Source organism: Anas platyrhynchos, chromosome 2, assembly GCF_047663525.1.
Source record: "Anas platyrhynchos isolate ZD024472 breed Pekin duck chromosome 2, IASCAAS_PekinDuck_T2T, whole genome shotgun sequence".
Taxonomy (NCBI): Eukaryota; Metazoa; Chordata; class Aves; order Anseriformes; family Anatidae; genus Anas; species Anas platyrhynchos.
In genome coordinates this window covers 93,685,227-93,703,198 of record NC_092588.1, presented here as the reverse complement: position 1 = coordinate 93,703,198, position 17,972 = coordinate 93,685,227, and the positions used below count along the sequence as shown (strand labels likewise).

General features: G+C 39.5%; 1 protein-coding gene across 1 annotated transcript in view; it reads right to left on the bottom strand.

Moving 5' to 3' along the window:
• GLB1 (galactosidase beta 1) overlaps window positions 1-17,972 on the bottom strand; it is a 59,495-nt gene that overhangs the window by 24,485 nt on the left and 17,038 nt on the right. Inside the window, exons 3-10 of the mRNA XM_027451494.3 lie at window positions 8,916-9,066; window positions 8,548-8,608; window positions 7,419-7,513; window positions 5,000-5,180; window positions 4,007-4,065; window positions 2,992-3,113; window positions 2,846-2,886; window positions 2,250-2,362 (exon numbers count right to left, since the gene is read on the bottom strand). Of these exons, the coding sequence (XP_027307295.1) occupies window positions 2,250-2,362; window positions 2,846-2,886; window positions 2,992-3,113; window positions 4,007-4,065; window positions 5,000-5,180; window positions 7,419-7,513; window positions 8,548-8,608; window positions 8,916-9,066 (823 nt within the window). The remainder of the gene's footprint in view (window positions 1-2,249; window positions 2,363-2,845; window positions 2,887-2,991; window positions 3,114-4,006; window positions 4,066-4,999; window positions 5,181-7,418; window positions 7,514-8,547; window positions 8,609-8,915; window positions 9,067-17,972) is intronic.

Here is a 17,972-nt window from a genome sequence, read left to right as displayed (position 1 = left end):
ACCTATAGCAGCAGGCAACCATAGCCTCCCCCACAGCTCCACAAACCCATGAGGAAACCTCTGTAGCTTCCCTCTGGTGCTGGACTAGACAACTACTTGTCTACTTGTGTTTACTGCGTGCCCTCCGGCTCTGGCAATAACCACCGGAGATCAGCTTACTGCATTTCTAGAGAGAGGAGGGGCAAAGGATGACCATTGCTTTCTCGGACACTTCTAAGCGGAGGCAAAGGAGGCAAATACAGACAAGAACTCTCTGATATGTACCCCAGTCCCCTCCTTTTTGAGCCTACAGCCTTCTTACCTTCTTCTCATACTGTCCCTTTCTCCCTTTCCTCCCACTATTTGTTCCTTGCTTTATGCCTACTCTTCCTATATATTATTACATTTACTAAAGGGTCACTTTCAAGTTAAAATCAAAGTTTTTTCATGAAGTGTAATTTGCTGGGCTTAGACGTGGTATATCCAGCACAAAACTCATGCTCTAAAGCTTGCCTCTGCACCAAGACAACTTTTTGTTTAGTTATTTTATTTTTTTAAAAAAATAACTGCAGTATAATTCCCAATGCCCTCATGCCAAATCTCAATTACGAACTGATGAAAGCCTGACTGATATTTCTGGCAACAGGTTTACTTCTTCCTCTCTGTATTTGAAAATAATCAAAACAGTCTTCTTAAAAAAAAATATATTCACCCAAGACAAGAAATCAAAAGTAGAAAATTACAGCCCAAATGGTAAAAAATAGAAAATGCTGCAGCAATTGAAACAGTGTTTGTTTTGTTTTTTTTTTTTGATTGAAAGCCTTCTTTATTACATTTACTACCCAAAAGAAACAGTTAAGGAAGATTCAAGTGAGCTAGTCTTGTAGCACTACTAACATTCTGAATGCAGCGATTAGTTACAGGCAACTTCATTTTCTTTTGTCAGCTTCACCTCAAACTACAGAGTTAATAGACTATTTATTATGGGTTGAGAAGCCACAGCATAGACAGGAAAGCTTCACCAAGATCCTATGGATATTGAAGGCTAAAAGATAAAGAAACCACACCAAAAAAAGCCGTACCATGACCCAACACACCTTAGTTTACGCTGAACACTTCGGATCTTATCAAAGCTATCTCATTGCACTAGAACAGTACTTAAATTTCTGATAGGGATCTTGCCTTGCAGAAAACAACTCAAAAACAGGAAGTTTGGGAATTCTTCTCTTGAGAAAAGCTGCCTCAAGACACTATGTTCCCCTTGAAAGGATCTCAAAATTACCCCATGAATGGAAAGCTTAGGGATAATGGAGACATGGTAGAAAATACTCCACAGCAGGCCTTCTACAGGTAGGGAGATAAAGGTATGCTTTACCCTCGAAACAGTGTAACAATTTCAGGAGACCTACTCCCATCAAAAGGGTATCTCCTAGTGCACATGAATGTTTTTGACATGCAAAAGGGCAAAAGGTATAAGAGTTAGCCTTGAGATTCCCAGGGACTTTTTTTAAGCCTTATCTGAACAGTGTCGAATGCAAGTCTCTTCAAAATCCAGATAGAATTGCCATATTTCACTTCAAATGCCAGTTTGTAGAAATACCACCCACTTCAAAGCATTTTTACAGCAAAGTCGGTACCACCCATAATCTACCATTTGTGGCATCACAAAAGCAAGATGTGTTCATTTGGATAAGCATGCTCCTTCTTATAGAGACGCAGAAACACAACATGAAGCATATGACAGGCAGCCAAAGATCAAAACTGCAGCACTACCAAGCTGACACCAAGTGACCAGCCTGAGCTGAGTAACTGTTCAATCCTGCAAGGGGAAAGCCCTGCTCAGTCCTCCTCCATCTCTACTCTCAGACATATGCTTCCTGTGTCCCTCTGCTCCCCTTCTGCCAGCACTGGTTCTCATCTGATCAAGTAAGGCAATTCAGCTTACTGACCTCAAATTGAAAGAATACAAACCCAGCAATAAAGCAGAGTTGAATCATCTCAGTGTCAGACTTGCAACTGGATCCCTTCCTCTGAAAAGGAGGGAGCCTTTGGGACAGTAGGGAAAACCAGAGAGGTGCAAGATCTCCCCCACTCCTTTTTTTTAAACAGCAAACAGTTGAGTTGGCCTAACCACCTTGTGCCAATTTACTTCCTTTACCTACAGAGAACAGTAAATCCAGAAGCAAATGAAAACAACACAAGAGCAAGTGTTTGCAGTACACCCAGAATGTTTCAAAGAACCACTCTAAGCATAACCTTGGAACACTCACCATACCAATGACTTCCCTCAAGGCAAAATATTTTTCAGTCAGATCCCCTGCTTCACTCAGTGGAGCATCATAGTCATAACTAGTGGGCTGTGGCATATAAGGCATATTAGCACCTAAGAGAGGTGGGTAAAAAAGCAATAAAAATGGTGAAAAGGTTGTGGTTGTCATTGTTTTCTCTCTCCAAGGGGTTCAACTTTCAGAATTCAATCCAGTCACAACCGGACTGTACCACATTTTTAGATTCAAAGTAGACTTTGGCACTTGAGATTCAGCATAGAGAATATATTCCCTGTGGAAGACAACATCCTTCTGAGCTCACACTACTGTGTTACACAGGCTCCAGAAATATTCTGGAGAGAAACAAATGCATTCACCTTTCAAGTGTTTCACAGTATTGAGTAAAGCAGAAGTACCCTTTGCAAAGGTAAATACCATGCCAGTTTATTAGAACATGCTGGCAACAGACAGAGAACTGCTAATGCAGTCATCTTTTGCCATGTGAAAGCAGACATAGCTTATTCTTTTACAGAATATGTTACTATCTAACACATAATCAGTTCCCCTATATCATCAGAATCATTTAAATTATTTCTTACCATTCCAATAGGCAAAGTTAGTTCCACCTATAAACATGTACCTAAAAACAAACAAACAAAAAAAAGCCATCCAATTAAATCTGGTTTTGCTGAATTGGGAAAAAAAATTCTTTCCCCAAATTATCATCTACTGAACACACACTTACAGGTTAACATTAGCACCACATGCCAGGATTTCATTAAGTGTTTTAGCTATGGTTTGTGCAGGCACAACAGAATGACGGTGCCCCCAGTGATCCAACCATCCAGTATAAAACTCAGAATTAACCTGAAAGGAGGAAGGGCAAAAAAGGAAGGGAGAACATGAAGAGGAAACAAGAACAATGTGACTTAGTTACTAATTGTAATGGAAGGAAAAAGGTACCTTGACTCATTTTAGACGTTTTTAAATTATAATAAATATAGCAGAGTATACATTAAAATCAGTCCTTTTCAGAAGATAACTCAAAGAGAATAGAGAATCATTTAAATAATTTTATGTGTACACTTTGAAAATGATTGCTTAAGTACCAGAGAGTACGTATTTCCTTAGAACCCATCAAACTGAATGTGTTGACGCTAAATGCCAAACTTAGATGTTTGGCACAAAAAATAAATGATGGAAGGAATATGTCCTCTTTAGATTAATATATGTAGACCAGATATAACGTAAAATAAATCTTTCAAACACTGAAACTCTGTTCTAAATAATTTCACAGCACAAAGATAAGCTTGTACCCTCACAGTCCTTCTACCTTTGTGAAAATGTCTTCCAGTGATCTCACATCCCATTATAGCTTGTGTAGAAACTCTAGAGTAGCTGAAAACAGGAAGCAACTTCTAACCTGCCCTTTTAATTTGTCTTTTAACTTCCACCCACACATGTAGCTGACTAACTCACATCTAATCATACGTACTGTTTCCGCTGCTTTGTAAACATTTGTCTTAGCAAGGAAAAATACTGAAAATTAGTATCTTCTAAGACTATACTAATATTTGCAGAACAGCAGTTAATGTGGATTTGACCTACACACAGAAAAGCTCTTCAGTTCAGTTTTCTGACTGACATGGAAATGACATCTTTGTAATTATGTCCTTAAGAAACTGTCCACTATTGCCAACTTCTCTATTATTAGCCACTAAGATTAGGAATGATAAAAGAATTTAAGTGAAAAGACATACCAAAGGGCCTGTAGGTTCACTGCTCCTTTGAGCTAGGAATGCTGCTGTGACATTGCCACCTATTAACAGATGGAAGTAAAATTGAGTTGCTACATCCATGACTTTTGCAGTCCTCATTTTACTGAAATAGGTTTCTCATCTCCCTTCCAACACCTAGCAAAAAGAGAGACAAGAACCTTACTTCAGAAAATACAGGAATCTATACACTTGATTCTAGTGCTCAAGTTGCAGAACTTAGTTAAAATATATACATAAATGCATACATGACGAGGCCCTGGGCAACCTGATCTAGCAGGTGGCATCCCTACCCATGACAGGGGGTTGGAACTTTAAGGTCCCTTCCAAACCCAGCTATTCTATCATATCATCTATGACATATGCAAGCATGCACACACATCTCCGCTTTTAAGACACATCCTCTGAAAACCCAACTCTTCTGAGAAATGACATCCTGACAACATAAAACTGAGATGTGACAGAATTTCCAATTAGACATTGGAAACTATAGGCCTGGGCTTGTGGAAGCAAGATGACGGGAAAGAACAAAAGCTAGGCAGTCCGTAAGGAGGAATTTCACCTCTGAGCAACCCTACAGGCTCAAGCACAGGGACTTGAAATTACTTCCATGATCAGCTCGTCATCTCATAAATGATATACATGAAGGAGTTTCAATCAAATAAATTTCAATCCATTTATAAGAAAATGGATTCCTACTAGATATTATCTTTGACTGTAGAGAGAATAATGCACATTAGAAGCCACAAGACAAAAAAGAAAAAAATTATCTTGGGGTTTGTTTCTTGTGCCTTAAGCCTATTTTTCAAGTCTGTGCAGTATATGAATGCCCACAGCATTTGCTCTCCTGTTCTATCAAATGGGCACTTTCTGAACACACTGTGGTTGCCTGGCCATTCTTCAGGCCTGTATCACTGTAAATTACAGCAGTGTGCACATTTCTGATTAATTTTTTGGTAACAAACAGCTGTCTCCAACCTGGAGCAAAGTCCACTGTTGCGTAAAAACCCTGAAGAGCTCCACATCTCAAGTAAAGCTGGCTTGCACCATCCGTTGTGAACAGTACCACCTCATCCCCAAGATGCTGGCGAAAGAGCTTCTGAAGGAAACGTAGATAATCATAGTCGCAAGCAAAGTAGCTTCCATACTCATTCTCTACCTGCACAGAGAAAGCAAGTCAGTAAAGCAGTAGCCAATTTAAGTCTGCATCCAACTCCAAAAAAAGGCCAAATCCACCCCTCCTCTTCCTTTGATAGCAATGCTGAAAATGCCACTTGAATTCCAGACCTGAAGAATAACAAAAGGGAATACTTGTAGGCACTCATTCATCTCACCCGTATCTTACTGTGTCACTGTGTGGAAGTAATTTTCCTACAAAATCAGCTTTCAACTCCACATAAAATATCTACCCTAACTAACTACTTTGCAACAGTAATCAAAGAATAGTCCCTATTCAAAATGAAGAGCTATGACCTACCTCCCAAAGAGAGCAATAAAAGCATAGAACAGATCTTATAACATGATAAAAACTGCAATGGAACTGGACTTCCATAGCAGAGATATATGAATAAAGCTCTGCAACAGACTCAAAAGACTGATGGGAAAAAGACAACCTTGCTGCTAATGAGAGGTACATATCATAGAATCATAGAATCATAGAATATCCTGAGTTGGAAGGGACCCTTAAGGATCATCAAGTCCAACTCTTGACACCGCACAGGTCTACCCAAAAGTTCAGACCATGTGACTAAGCGCACAGTCCAATCTCTTCTTAAATTCAGTCAGGCTCGGTGCAGTGACCACTTCCCTGGGGAGCCTGTTCCAGTGTGCAACCACTCTCTCTGTGAAGAACTTCCTCCTGATGTCAAGCCTAAACTTCCCCTGCTTCAGCTTAACCCCGTTCCCGCGGGTCCTGTCGCTAGTGTTAATGGAGAAAAGGTCTCCTGCCTCTCGACACCCCCTTACGAGGAAGTTGTAGACTGCGATGAGGTCTCCCCTCAGCCTCCTCTTCTCCAGGCTGAACAGGCCCAGTGCCCTCAGCCGTTCCTCGTACGTCTTCCCCTCCAGGCCTTTCACCATCTTCGTAGCCCTCCTCTGGACACTCTCCAACAGTTTCATGTCCTTTTTATACTGTGGTGCCCAGAACTGCGCACAGTACTCAAGGTGAGGCCGCACCAGCGCAGAGTAGAGCGGGACAATCACCTCCCTCGACCTACTAGCGATGCCGTGCTTGATGCACCCCAGGACACGGTTGGCCCTCCTGGCTGCCAGGGCACACTGCTGGCTCATATTGAACTTGCTGTCTACCACGACCCCCAGATCCCTCTCTTCTAGGCTGCTCTCCAGCGTCTCATCGCCCAGTCTGTACGTGCAGCCATGGTTTCACCGTCCCAGGTGCAGGACCCGGCACTTGCTCTTATTGAACTTCATGCGGTTGGTTATTGCCCAGCTCTCCAACCTATCCAGATCCCTCTGCAAGGCCTTTCCACCCTCATTCGAGTCCACAACTCCTCCAAGTTTGGTGTCATCGGCAAACTTGCTCAAAATACCTTCTATTCCTACATCCAGATCGTTTATAAAAATATTGAAAAGTACATATCCTGCCCCTTTCTTAAGGGGATTGCCTTTCAAGCTCCAGATCCAATGCCACACACACCTGAATGCTATTTCTGAAACTTCTGTTATAAACATCTTATTTCCAACTCAATGCTTTCACTGAATAGAGATAACACATTATTCAAGAACAATCATCTTAGAAAAAATTTTAAGAAGAGTCTCCTTCTTAAGAAGAGTCTTTGAGCAAGACAGGGAGTTTAAAATGAAAATCACAAAGCTTTTGTTAAGGCGAAAATGCTAAGAAAGAAAATGGAAAAAATCACCACTGCCTATCTAGGAGTTTAAAAGAAACTACCCACCTCGAATGCACAGCACTGTGTCCTGAAATATTTACATCTCAAGTTATGTGCTAACTGAAAAGCCTAAATTTTTAAACTGTTCTTGTAACAAGTTTTAGGCTTATTTCATACTGGTTTGCTTCTATCTGCAGCAAGCCCTCCTGTCAGAGGGTTTCACATAACTAATATATTTTGGCTTTATGTGAGAACTGGCATAGGAATCACATCTTAAAAACTCCACAAGTTACCTCTATTGCTTTCTGTAATTGTGGGAAGCAACTTTGACAGAGCAGACAAGTGCACTCTGAATTCTACAGACTGTGCATTCAGTTCTTCAGGATAAGGGATTCCATTGAATCTTGCAGCTACCTGAAGCTGCTAAGGAACTTCTGTGTACATTACTACCCAATATCCATGAAACATCCAGAAGAGCAATATAAGCATCTGTGCTGATCAGGTTTATTTGATTTTCGTAAAGGGGAGTTTCATAAATCCCCTTTTACCTGCACCATGATGATTGGACCTCCGTTTTGATAGAGGTGAGGCTTCATCTTTGGCAAAAGGACACTCATCCATTTCTCTACTGCTGCCAGGTAATCTGTAATACAGAAAGTATAAATGGTTCATTATTTTTCTACTTCTTTACATTTTGTTGTTGTTGTTGTTATTGTTTTATTGTATAAGGGTACTTTTTTACCAAGTAAAATGCATAAATATAAATTTCTGATACACTTAATGTATTTAGAACATCATTTAATGAACTGATGTGCTCTTACACTTGTTCAAAAGTGTCACCTTCCAATACAGTTTACTAAATAATAAAACATTTAAATACTGATGAACTTTGAAAATAACCAGAAAGACTTCAATGTCATCACACAAGTTGTCCTAATGCATTTCAACAAATGCTACATCTGTACTACTCTTTTAAACAGATAATTTCTCCCACAATGAGCAGAAGTGAAGTCAGGTACAGTATGGATCTATGTCTTTGACCCCTTATTCTCTCCCCAGTAACCACATTAATATCCTGTCTCATCTTATCTTCACACATCCTGTCCATGACCAGGTAGCACATAAGAGTGTTCTAACTAGCTCTGGAATTACATGCACACTGACCAGGCAGGAAGAACCCTGCAAAGAGGAGCCAGCTGACTGCTGAAAAATTGAAAAACTCAAAGCTGAGAGTTACCTGCCTTTTCTTCAATGGTAACAATATGTATCTCATTACCAATTTTACAAAACTTGTTTAATATATTTGAAACATGAAAGTTTTGAAGTTTGATTGAAACTGATGGTTATTTCAGAAGTTCTTCAAAAAAGGTCTGGAAAGGGAGGAATGAAGAAGCAGAATGCATTATTTGTACATTCATTTTCTTGGCAAATCAACTGCTGAGAAAGCACTGGGTCTAGGATAAGAAGCATCTACAAGAACCTGAAGGACTAAGTCCTACAATTCTGTAATCACAGAAGATGCATGATTTTCAACCCTGTTTTGTTTATTCCACCTATTTATTGAACACACAATTTTTAGTAACAATCTTGAAATATTAATTACCTGGAAATAACCTCAAACAGCAAGTCAGCTTGCTGCTGAATTATATTTTTGCCAGTCCTTTCTGATGCTCTTACCTGTATCAGAAGACCTGAGAACAATAGATTCTTTCTCCAAAAGCCATGCTGGAAGACCTCCCTGGGAAAAAAAAATCAAATTTCAGTGATTGTTTTTAGGATATAAGAAGAATTCAACATGTTTTCAAAACATGTACTGAAACTGAAGATTTGTTTTACATAAGCAAGTCATAATTTCCCATGGAACAGCACAACTACTAAGCTGCATTGTAAAAAGTCACTTAGGACATGTGGGTTTAAATACGCTAAACCAGGAGTCTTGTCTAGGACACAAGTATGTTTGTCTACTTTAAGACAGAAATACTTGCATTAGATTTGCTCTAGAAACAAGATAGTTGTAACAACATAGTTGTAACAAAAGGCTGTACCATATCCCATTCTGCACAGATGTAAGGTCCAGCTCTCAGGATCACCAGCAAGCCAGTTTCATCAGCAAGCTGCAGGAAATATTCCAGATCTCTGTCACCAGAGAAATCATACACACCCATCTGGGATTCATGGTAGTTCCATGGCACATACCTATAGAAAGAGAACATCATTTTCCATTAAGAAACTAAGACTAAACCAGAACTCCAAATAATTATTTGCACTACACGCCCCAGGAATCTATAAACCTGGTCCAAACTGGTCTTCAGATCAGTATAATACAAAAAGAATTCTAGAGTACTTCCTGTGGCAGAAGGTATTAAAATGAATAATAAAATAAGGCTTATTACTCTGCACTAAGTCTGGAGGAGTCCATATCCATCCAAGAAAACATTTTGGTACCACCATTTTGAAATCATAACATCTATTCCAAAATTTAAGTAGTTAAGAGTCAGCTGCCAGTAATATAGTGGCAGTAGATTTGCACAGAGATGAATACTCACACAAGCGGTGGTTAGAAATAAGCTTACAGAAAGAATCATGCAGCCCTTAGCAAATTTAGCACACAGTGTACAAGGGCACACCAGCTTGGCTGGCAGGTTCATACTGTTGCCAGTACACAGACCTTCAAAATGTGTAAGCCTCAAATGATACTACATCTAGGTCCTAAAAGTCTTCACTGACCCAACGCAATGCAGGTTCTGGAAAAACAGCATGGGATGAATGGTTGTAGAAGAGGATACAAAAGTGCTTGGAAACCTGGACAAACTTGAGCCTCATTTCAACCAAGTAATAAAACTGCCAAATAAGCAGATCAGGATTTGAGAAAACACTTCTTCCCTATTTCCAGGACTCCAGAAACCACAACCTCAATGCAGAATATCTCTCAGAAGATAAAAATACTCTCAGCTGCAAGATAATAAAGAAATATGTTACCTAACAACTATTAGGAGTACTGTTGTATCTTATAGCCCTTGCAGAAGGGCAATGAGAGATTTGCCTTAGGAAAGTGCTAAGTGGCAGTCATAGCAGGGACGGACATTAAAATTAAGGTTGGATACAGCTTAAATAAGGATTCGAGAGAACAGGAAAACTCATTCTCCATGCATTTACTTTCTGCACCTAGGTTCGTGACCCCTCTAATTGGACTGGTGCTGCTGCTCCATACAGTGCAGACTTGAGAAAAATTTCTAAAACCAAAACTGTGGTTAGTCAAGCAAAGAACCTCTTGAGCAACACTTTTCTTATTGTTTAGGTTTGTTTTTAGGTTCCAGAGTTAATTTTGTAAGAACTACCCAAGAGGAAAAGAAAGTGCAGAAAACACAGCTTTCAACAATTAAGAAAAACAGGAACCCTCACATGAACACAATATTGAAAACACCACACTCAGAAATACATACACATGAACAAATACAAAAAAAAAAAAAAAAAAAAAGCTTCAATATATCATTAACATTAGTTAATATTTCCTCACAAATGCCAGAACCTATTTCTTCGCCAATCTAATTGTTTCCAAACTACTAAATTAACTCACTTTTTTTTTCAGAACAAAGTAAATGTGCACAAACCACATGAAAATACATTCAACATTAATTTGGTTTTGTGCAATTTACCAAGATTTCAAGCAGAGGAGCAAGCTGATTGGCGATGTTTTAAATCAAAGTAGATTATTATTTAAAACAAATGACCAACTTACCTCAAAAAAATCTAGTACCATGGAGTATCATATTATACTTACTTTCCCTTTCCATTATACCATTATCTAGGTTATCACCATGGGATAATTTTGGTTTGCTTTCAGCTCTAATAGCTATGTTATTTTCAAAACCATTGCTTTGAAATACAAAATTCTTCTGTACTACCTATATATGCTTCATAATACTGTCTTTCTTACAAAGCAGAAAAAGAGAAGTGAGAAAATATTCTAAAAAATTACAGGCCAACCTAACTCCATGCCTAGGAAATATGCCAGAAAAGCTACTGAATGATTTGTATCTAAAAATTAACAGTGATGTGGTAAACAAAACGGATTTGTGGAGAACAGATAAACTTAATTTAATTCTTTCAAAAGAAAGTTGGCCTAAATGATTAAGTAAAAGGAGTGATGTATCTTGACTTAGCAATGCTTTTGGTACCTGCTGTATGATGTTCCTATAAGCAAACAAGAAAAAGACAGGCTAGTTGGTATGAACATTAGCATCAAATAAAAAATAACCACATAATAACAACAGACTTTTTTTTTTTTTTTTTTTTTTTAGGGGGAGTGGGCAGGGCAGGAAGAGGAATCGGATATTTGGTGGAGTATGACAAGTCTCTTTGGTAGGTTTAACTACATCCAAAGCTTCTGTTGAAATCTGGCTGGTATAATGCACAGTGTTTTGCTAAGAAGCAAAGGCAGAGCAATCTCAAGTCCATCAGCAAACATGACTAATGTTTATTATTCATTAATGAGCAACAAGGCCTGCTATCAACAAGAACTTTAGAGTTACCACTTTCTACTTAGACAAAAGTATAAAATGAGAAGGAAGACATAGGGCAGTGACACTAATAGGAAAAAGGAGTTGCAGTTTTTACCATAAAATACCATCTGACAATGAATCTTTGTCAACACTGCAATAGAGATAAATCTCTATCTGGGTTGAATTAACATGCCTGTTTATATAGCAACTCATTCACTGAAAATGCTTCTAGCAGAGCTGCACCTGTTTTAGCTAAATAAAGACAAGTAGGTATTAACTTCATTACAAGTTTTGCACCAATTAAAAGACTTCTACAGAAAGACAGCAATTCTTTATACACTTTTCAGGCTACTGAACAAGTTATTTATTACTGGTAAGTAAATTATGGGTTAACACAAAAGTATTCTAACTGCACTTTAACTACACCTTTTAAACTGTAATTCATGAAAATACAGGAAAATTTTTAGGAGTTTATCGTAGTAACAAGCCTCAAGGTCTAAATATGCCCAATGGTGGCTGAGATGGAAACAGAAGGGATTCTCAAGCTCCCTTACACTCAATATGGAATAAAACAGAAAATTATTCCAGAAATAGTTTTAATGCATGACCCATGCTGTCTCACAAAGACAGAAAAAAAGGCAAATTTTAGTGGAGAAGAAAGTGGAGAAGAATTTATGTGAAACGCTACAGAACGAACTGTGATATGAACGCATCTCAGAGACTGTTTTAAAAATTGTTACTAATACATTTAAATCCTTTGATATATTTTCTACAGCTAGCTATGACCTCAAATCATTTCACTTCAAAACTTTTAGTTTTAGCAACATATAATTCCTATATACCATCGTAGAAATGTATTGTCAGTTCCTAATAATGTACTGCAATAGCCACAGAATTATGAATTTATAAAGGAATGTGGCATTCCTTTTTCATAACTGAAACAGTATTTTTTCATTTGAGTAATAGCACTTGCTCTCCATTTACATACAATTTCTAAGCTTTATCCTATAATCACCTTTCTCTTTAAAAGTCACAGGTTTTTCTCCTGTGTTTCAGAGATATGTCAACAGACAAAAAATACCACTTTTGCTACCATAGAGTATAGTAAATTTATCTCTGTAATACCTGTGGGTTTGTTTCCACATTGTGTAAAATTAAATACTGGGTACTAATTTCATAAGTAATAAAGCAGCACTTTAAATATACTAGTTAAATTAAACATTTTTATAGATTAAATTGTGTTTTGTTTTTTTTTTAATGAGCAGACATTCTAAACAGCAGCTCTTTCTTAGAGAAAGTTTCTAGATATTTAGTTTCTTGGTTGTTAGTCAACAAATACGGTAAAACAAATAAAATGCCCAAAATTCTTCCATAACTTTGTAAGCCTGTAAAGTAACTGCCGATTTTTGCAGAAACCATCTCCATTTTCCAGTCCTGTAAATGCTTAGCTCCATCTAGTGGTTCATTATTGATCTCTTCCATGAAGAACAAGAGAAAGATTTTTCCAATAGTGTCTGTTTCTAGTTGGCAGATCACAGTTCAGGAACTGAACAAAAGGACATTTGGGTAGCCAGGTGCCTCTGCATGCTACCTGCAGAGATGGGGAAGGGAATTCCTAGGTGCAATACCTCTTCTTCTGAAATGTCACATCAAGCACAGCATCATATTTTATCCTGCTATTTGGAAGGTTTAGGACTTGATACTTTCAGCTTTGAGTAAGGTCAAGCTTCCTGTCACCTGTTTTCTCATATTCTGTTATTGCTTAAGATGTTTGGGTCCAGAGGAGGGCCTCAAGGATGATCAGAGGGCAGGAGCATCTCTATTATGAATTAAGCTGACAGAGTTGGGGTTGTTCAGCCTGGAGAAAAGGCAGCTCTGGGGAGACCTTACAGCAGCCTTCTAGTACAAAAGGGGGCCTACAAGAAAAATGGAGACGGACTCTTTATCAGGGAGTATAGTGATAGGACAAAGGCTTTAAAATATTTTTTTTAAAGTAGACTTAGACTAGATATAAGGAAGAAGTTCTTCACTGTGAGTGTGGTGAGACACTGAGACAGTGTTATAAATGAAAATACAACTCAATCTGAAATTAGTAATATTTGTAAAAGGCAAGTAAACAGTGCTGGGTGCACGGGGAGTCTATGCTCTACCAACACGCACACACTAACATTGAACTTTCTAAATATACAGAGCATTGCTTTTACATATTAAACCCAAGTACGCCTATACATATCTACAATCAGAAAAGGTAACAATCAATCCTGTAAGTCTATTACTATTAATGTCCATGACTGGGGAGCATAGTTGGAGTTGGTAATCCTGGCTGAAGTGCTCCCACATCTTCCAAGACTTTACAGTCTCTATATTCCATTCCTTTTCTTGATTATAAACACCGGAGAATTCCAGGGCTAGTCGTGTGAACAATATGTGTCCCTTTAAGTTGTCAAGCAACTCGGCCTTCGGGCCTTATGTATCCTCTTCTTCCCGGATCAAAGGGAAAAACATCTTTTCAAGGCCAATAGGCCTGGGTCAAAAGGCATGTCCAGGTCACCAGGGGACAGAACAGCAAAGGCCTGCAATGGCAGTTGCGGTGGGGGCGTGGGGGATTGGGGGGGGGGAGGCAGCAATGGTGTAGCAGAAGGATGAGTAAAGGAGCCCGCAGCTCCCTCACTAGCTGGCTAACCACACGTTTGTGACTGTGGTCCCACAGGGCTCTTTAAGGCCTCAGAGACTGCTCGCCAGGTGCTGAGCAATCCCACTGCAACCTTGTCATCCATGACAAGAACCATCCCAGAAACATCCATGCATCCATGCCTTAACTGCTGGAGAACAAGAAACCCGAGACTGCATGGAGTCTCCTGAATCACCCTACTTTGTTCCCTCTAAACTCTTTTACATTCCTGATGGCCTCATTGTTAAGAGTCTGATGTTCTCATCAACCACGGGGCTTTCCGACCCCCATGGCCACACTCCCACATCTCCCCCTTCTTTCTTAATATCAACTATCTTCTTGACACAAATTATTACTCCATATATCACAGACAGGTTGCCCAGAGAAGTTGTGGATGCCCATGTGTCCTATGGCAACAATCTGCCAGAAGTCCTGGCATCACTGCTGCCCATTCCAGAATGACTTCACATAGCTGGTATCTTAGTCCCTTGCTAACAGTTTTACTGATCCATGAAACAGTAGTCAGGAGAAAAGGGAAAACAAACAAAATTGAAGAATAACCTAGACCAGTGCTATTTTTACAATAAATAAATAAAAAATCACAGTGAAGTTATTTGAGTTAACATGGAAATTCATTGCTTCATGTCAAAAATCAAGAGCGATACAACTTAATTATCTGCAAAGTCTAAAGAAAAGCAAGTGTTTTTGTGGTTTTTTTTCTGTTTGTTTGTTTGTTTTTCATTTTCTTTTTTTTTAAGGAAGGGAGAAGAGGCAGGGGGAAGAGAGAAAATGGAAGGCACAGAGGTCACTTTTGCTTATAAGACATATATTTAGGACCTGTCTCTCACCACAGCAGAAAGAAATTCAAAGTAAACAATGGTGGGGAGAAAAAGTTCAAGAATCCCAAACTGTTCTACAAAGACAAACTGAGGTTGCGAAAAACCTGTTATCTGCAATCAATGAACCAGCAAAAACAGCTAAGACTGCAGCAGCTGATGAAGGAGGTATTGGGGAGGCATTGGGGAGGCAAGGACAATCCCCAGACATGGACTGTATATCTCGAAACAAGACACTGGAACTCATGATAAGGAAGCGGCAGACGGACAGAGAAACAAATGTAAGGACTATAAATCTCAAAATTGGACATTGGAATTCATTATAAAGATACAACAAACGGAAGAATTGGCAACAACCAGCTCTCGCAATTAAGAAACGTGCCAATTCAGCAGATTCCTGACCAAAGGTGAAAAGTACACTGTGAGGAAGACTCGGGGTCTTCCTCCCAAAGACCCCTGCCCACGTCCCAAAGACCCCTGCCCACAATTCTTGGGAGGCTCTACGCAGGCGCAAGGTGCCAAAAGGCTAATTAGCATGAGAAGCGAGGGAAGGCGGGGATAGGTAATGCATATGTATAGGCGCTTGTAGAATATTGATAGATTGATTGTATAAATTCAAGACTGCTTTCCGCTTTGGGTATGCACGATAGGTGGAGAGATCCCCCGTGCATCCAGCGCTGCAATAAAGAATATACCACTTAAAGGAATTTCGGCTTCGATCTTTGAATCACAGCAAATCACAAAACCTCAAGGAGACAGTTGCTGCTGGACCATACCTTTTGCACCTGAACACAAACAGCTTAACTCTCTTAAGACCAACAGAGACCAGTCAACACCAGTAACAGGACGCAGTCTCCACTTCTTCCTGCACTGCAGGAAACTTGCAGTAAGGCATAGGAATAAGATCTCAACAAAAGAAAAATAGGGGAAAAATGGAAGGAAAAAAGTTACACTTCGGTGACAGATTATGAATTACATGTATGAACGGAAGAAAAAAGCAATAGGAAAAAAAACCTGCAGCAATTTGCCATTAGACAATAGAGTTACAAGGAAAGGGAAAAAGAAAGATTCCTATATCAAAAGACTAGACACGCAGCAGAGAAATGAACAGGCAATTTCATAGAAACAAGTGTTATATATGGAGTGGTAATTCATGTCGAGAAAATGGCTGATATTAATAAAGAAGGGGGAGATTTGAGAGTGTGGCCATGGGGGTTGGAAAGGCCCCGGGGTTGAGATAACATTAGGCTCTTAACGATGAGGCCATCAGGAATATAAAAGAGTTTAGAGGGAACAAAGAAGGGTGATTCAGGAGACTCCATGCAGTCTCGGGTCTCTTGTTCTCCAGCTGTTAAGGCACGGATGTTTCTGTGTGTTTGCTGCTGTTGTTACATTCAAAGTTGTTTGACCAATGAAAAGCTGTTTTGAAAAGAACTGCTGTGGAGAGGGTATAAGAGGGGAGCCTGCCCTCCAGACAAAAAAAAAAAAAAAAAAAAAAAAAAAAAAAAAAAAAAAAAGAACAGCAACACGATATGATGAAGTTATGTCATCAGTAAAGAAGCAGGAAAAAAGGATTGAGGGGGAACAGGCTAGCAGGATGAAGACCAGGACGGGAACAGGCACTTCGATTGCCACATGAAGATAGGTTCGGCCAAACTCAGCAACCTGCTCAGAGAAGCTCGTACAGAAAGTCGCTGGAAACAGGCACACCAGAGCTGGAAAGAAGCTCAACCTGAGAGAAGTGGACCTGTGCACACAATTGTCTCTCGCTGGTAAGCAGTTGCACATTATGGAGAATCATACGTCCTTAGCAACAAAGACTGTCCTGGTAACCTTATAGTTTATTCTCCTTATTAAGGATTGGACAGTTTATGAGCCTCAAATATGGGACCAAACTGAGGTCAAGGTGTGGGACTCTGCTACTAAAAACGACAAGGTTGCAGTGGGATTGCTCGGCACCTGGCGAGCAATCTCTGAGGCCTTAAAGAGCCCTGTGGGACCACACAGTCACAAACGTGTGGCTTGCCAGATAGTGAGGGAGCTGCGGGCTCCTTTACTGATCCGACCGCTACACGCCATCACCATGGGCCCCTCTGCTGCTACAGCCACCGAAGGCTTTTGCTGTTCTGCCCCCTGCTGACCTGGACGTGCCTTTTGACCCAGGCCTCATTGGCCTTGAAAAGGAAATGGATATGCTTTTCTTCGATCCGGGAAGAACGGGATACATAAGGCCTGAAGACCGAGTTGCTTGACAACTTAAAGCGAGACATATTGTTCAAAAGGAATGGAAAATGGAGACTTGTTAGTAATCAAGAAAAGGAATGGAAATTGGAGACTGTTAAGTCATGGAACTTAAAGGATTGTTTGTTACCTTTCCTGATTGTAGGTATGTATAGGCATACTTGGGTTTAGTATGTAAAAGCCATGTTCTATATATTTAGAATGTTTGATGTTTGTGTGTGCGTGTTGGTGGAGCATAGACTCCCCGCTCACCCAGAGCTGTTTACTTGCCTTTTATAAATATTCTTTTATGTTACTAAATTCAGAGTGAGTTGAGACCTCATTTATAACACAAGAAAGAGATTGCTTGAAAAAGCTGGAAATGAAGTGAGGGCATTGAAGATATATGGGGGTTGTCAGGTGAAATACGGGGTCATTCCCATAAATCCGTGACAAAAGTGAAGTATAAAATGCTATAGGTCACTGGAGTCACAGAGTCACTCTCAAGACCCAGACATAAAACAATATAATTTTTAAATCTGTTTGATTACTTTTATTACAGCAAAATAATTTTTACATGGGTATTTCCAGCAACTCTGTCCTAACATTCCAGAGCAAGTGTGTTACTTAATCCTGTTGGCTTTATGTAGCAAGAGAGAACTTGCTTGTTTGGTTTAATAAAAACAAAACAAAGGAAAAAAAAGTCAATGTACTGTCACAACACAGGGAAGAGTTCTATGGGAAACAAAGACACGACTCAGAAACCTGAGTTTGAAAAAAAAATTCCTTTTATGACATCTCTCCATCTCTTCTCCACATACCAGCCCACACTAATCACGCCTCCAAGCATACAAAGTAACTGCAATTTTCAGG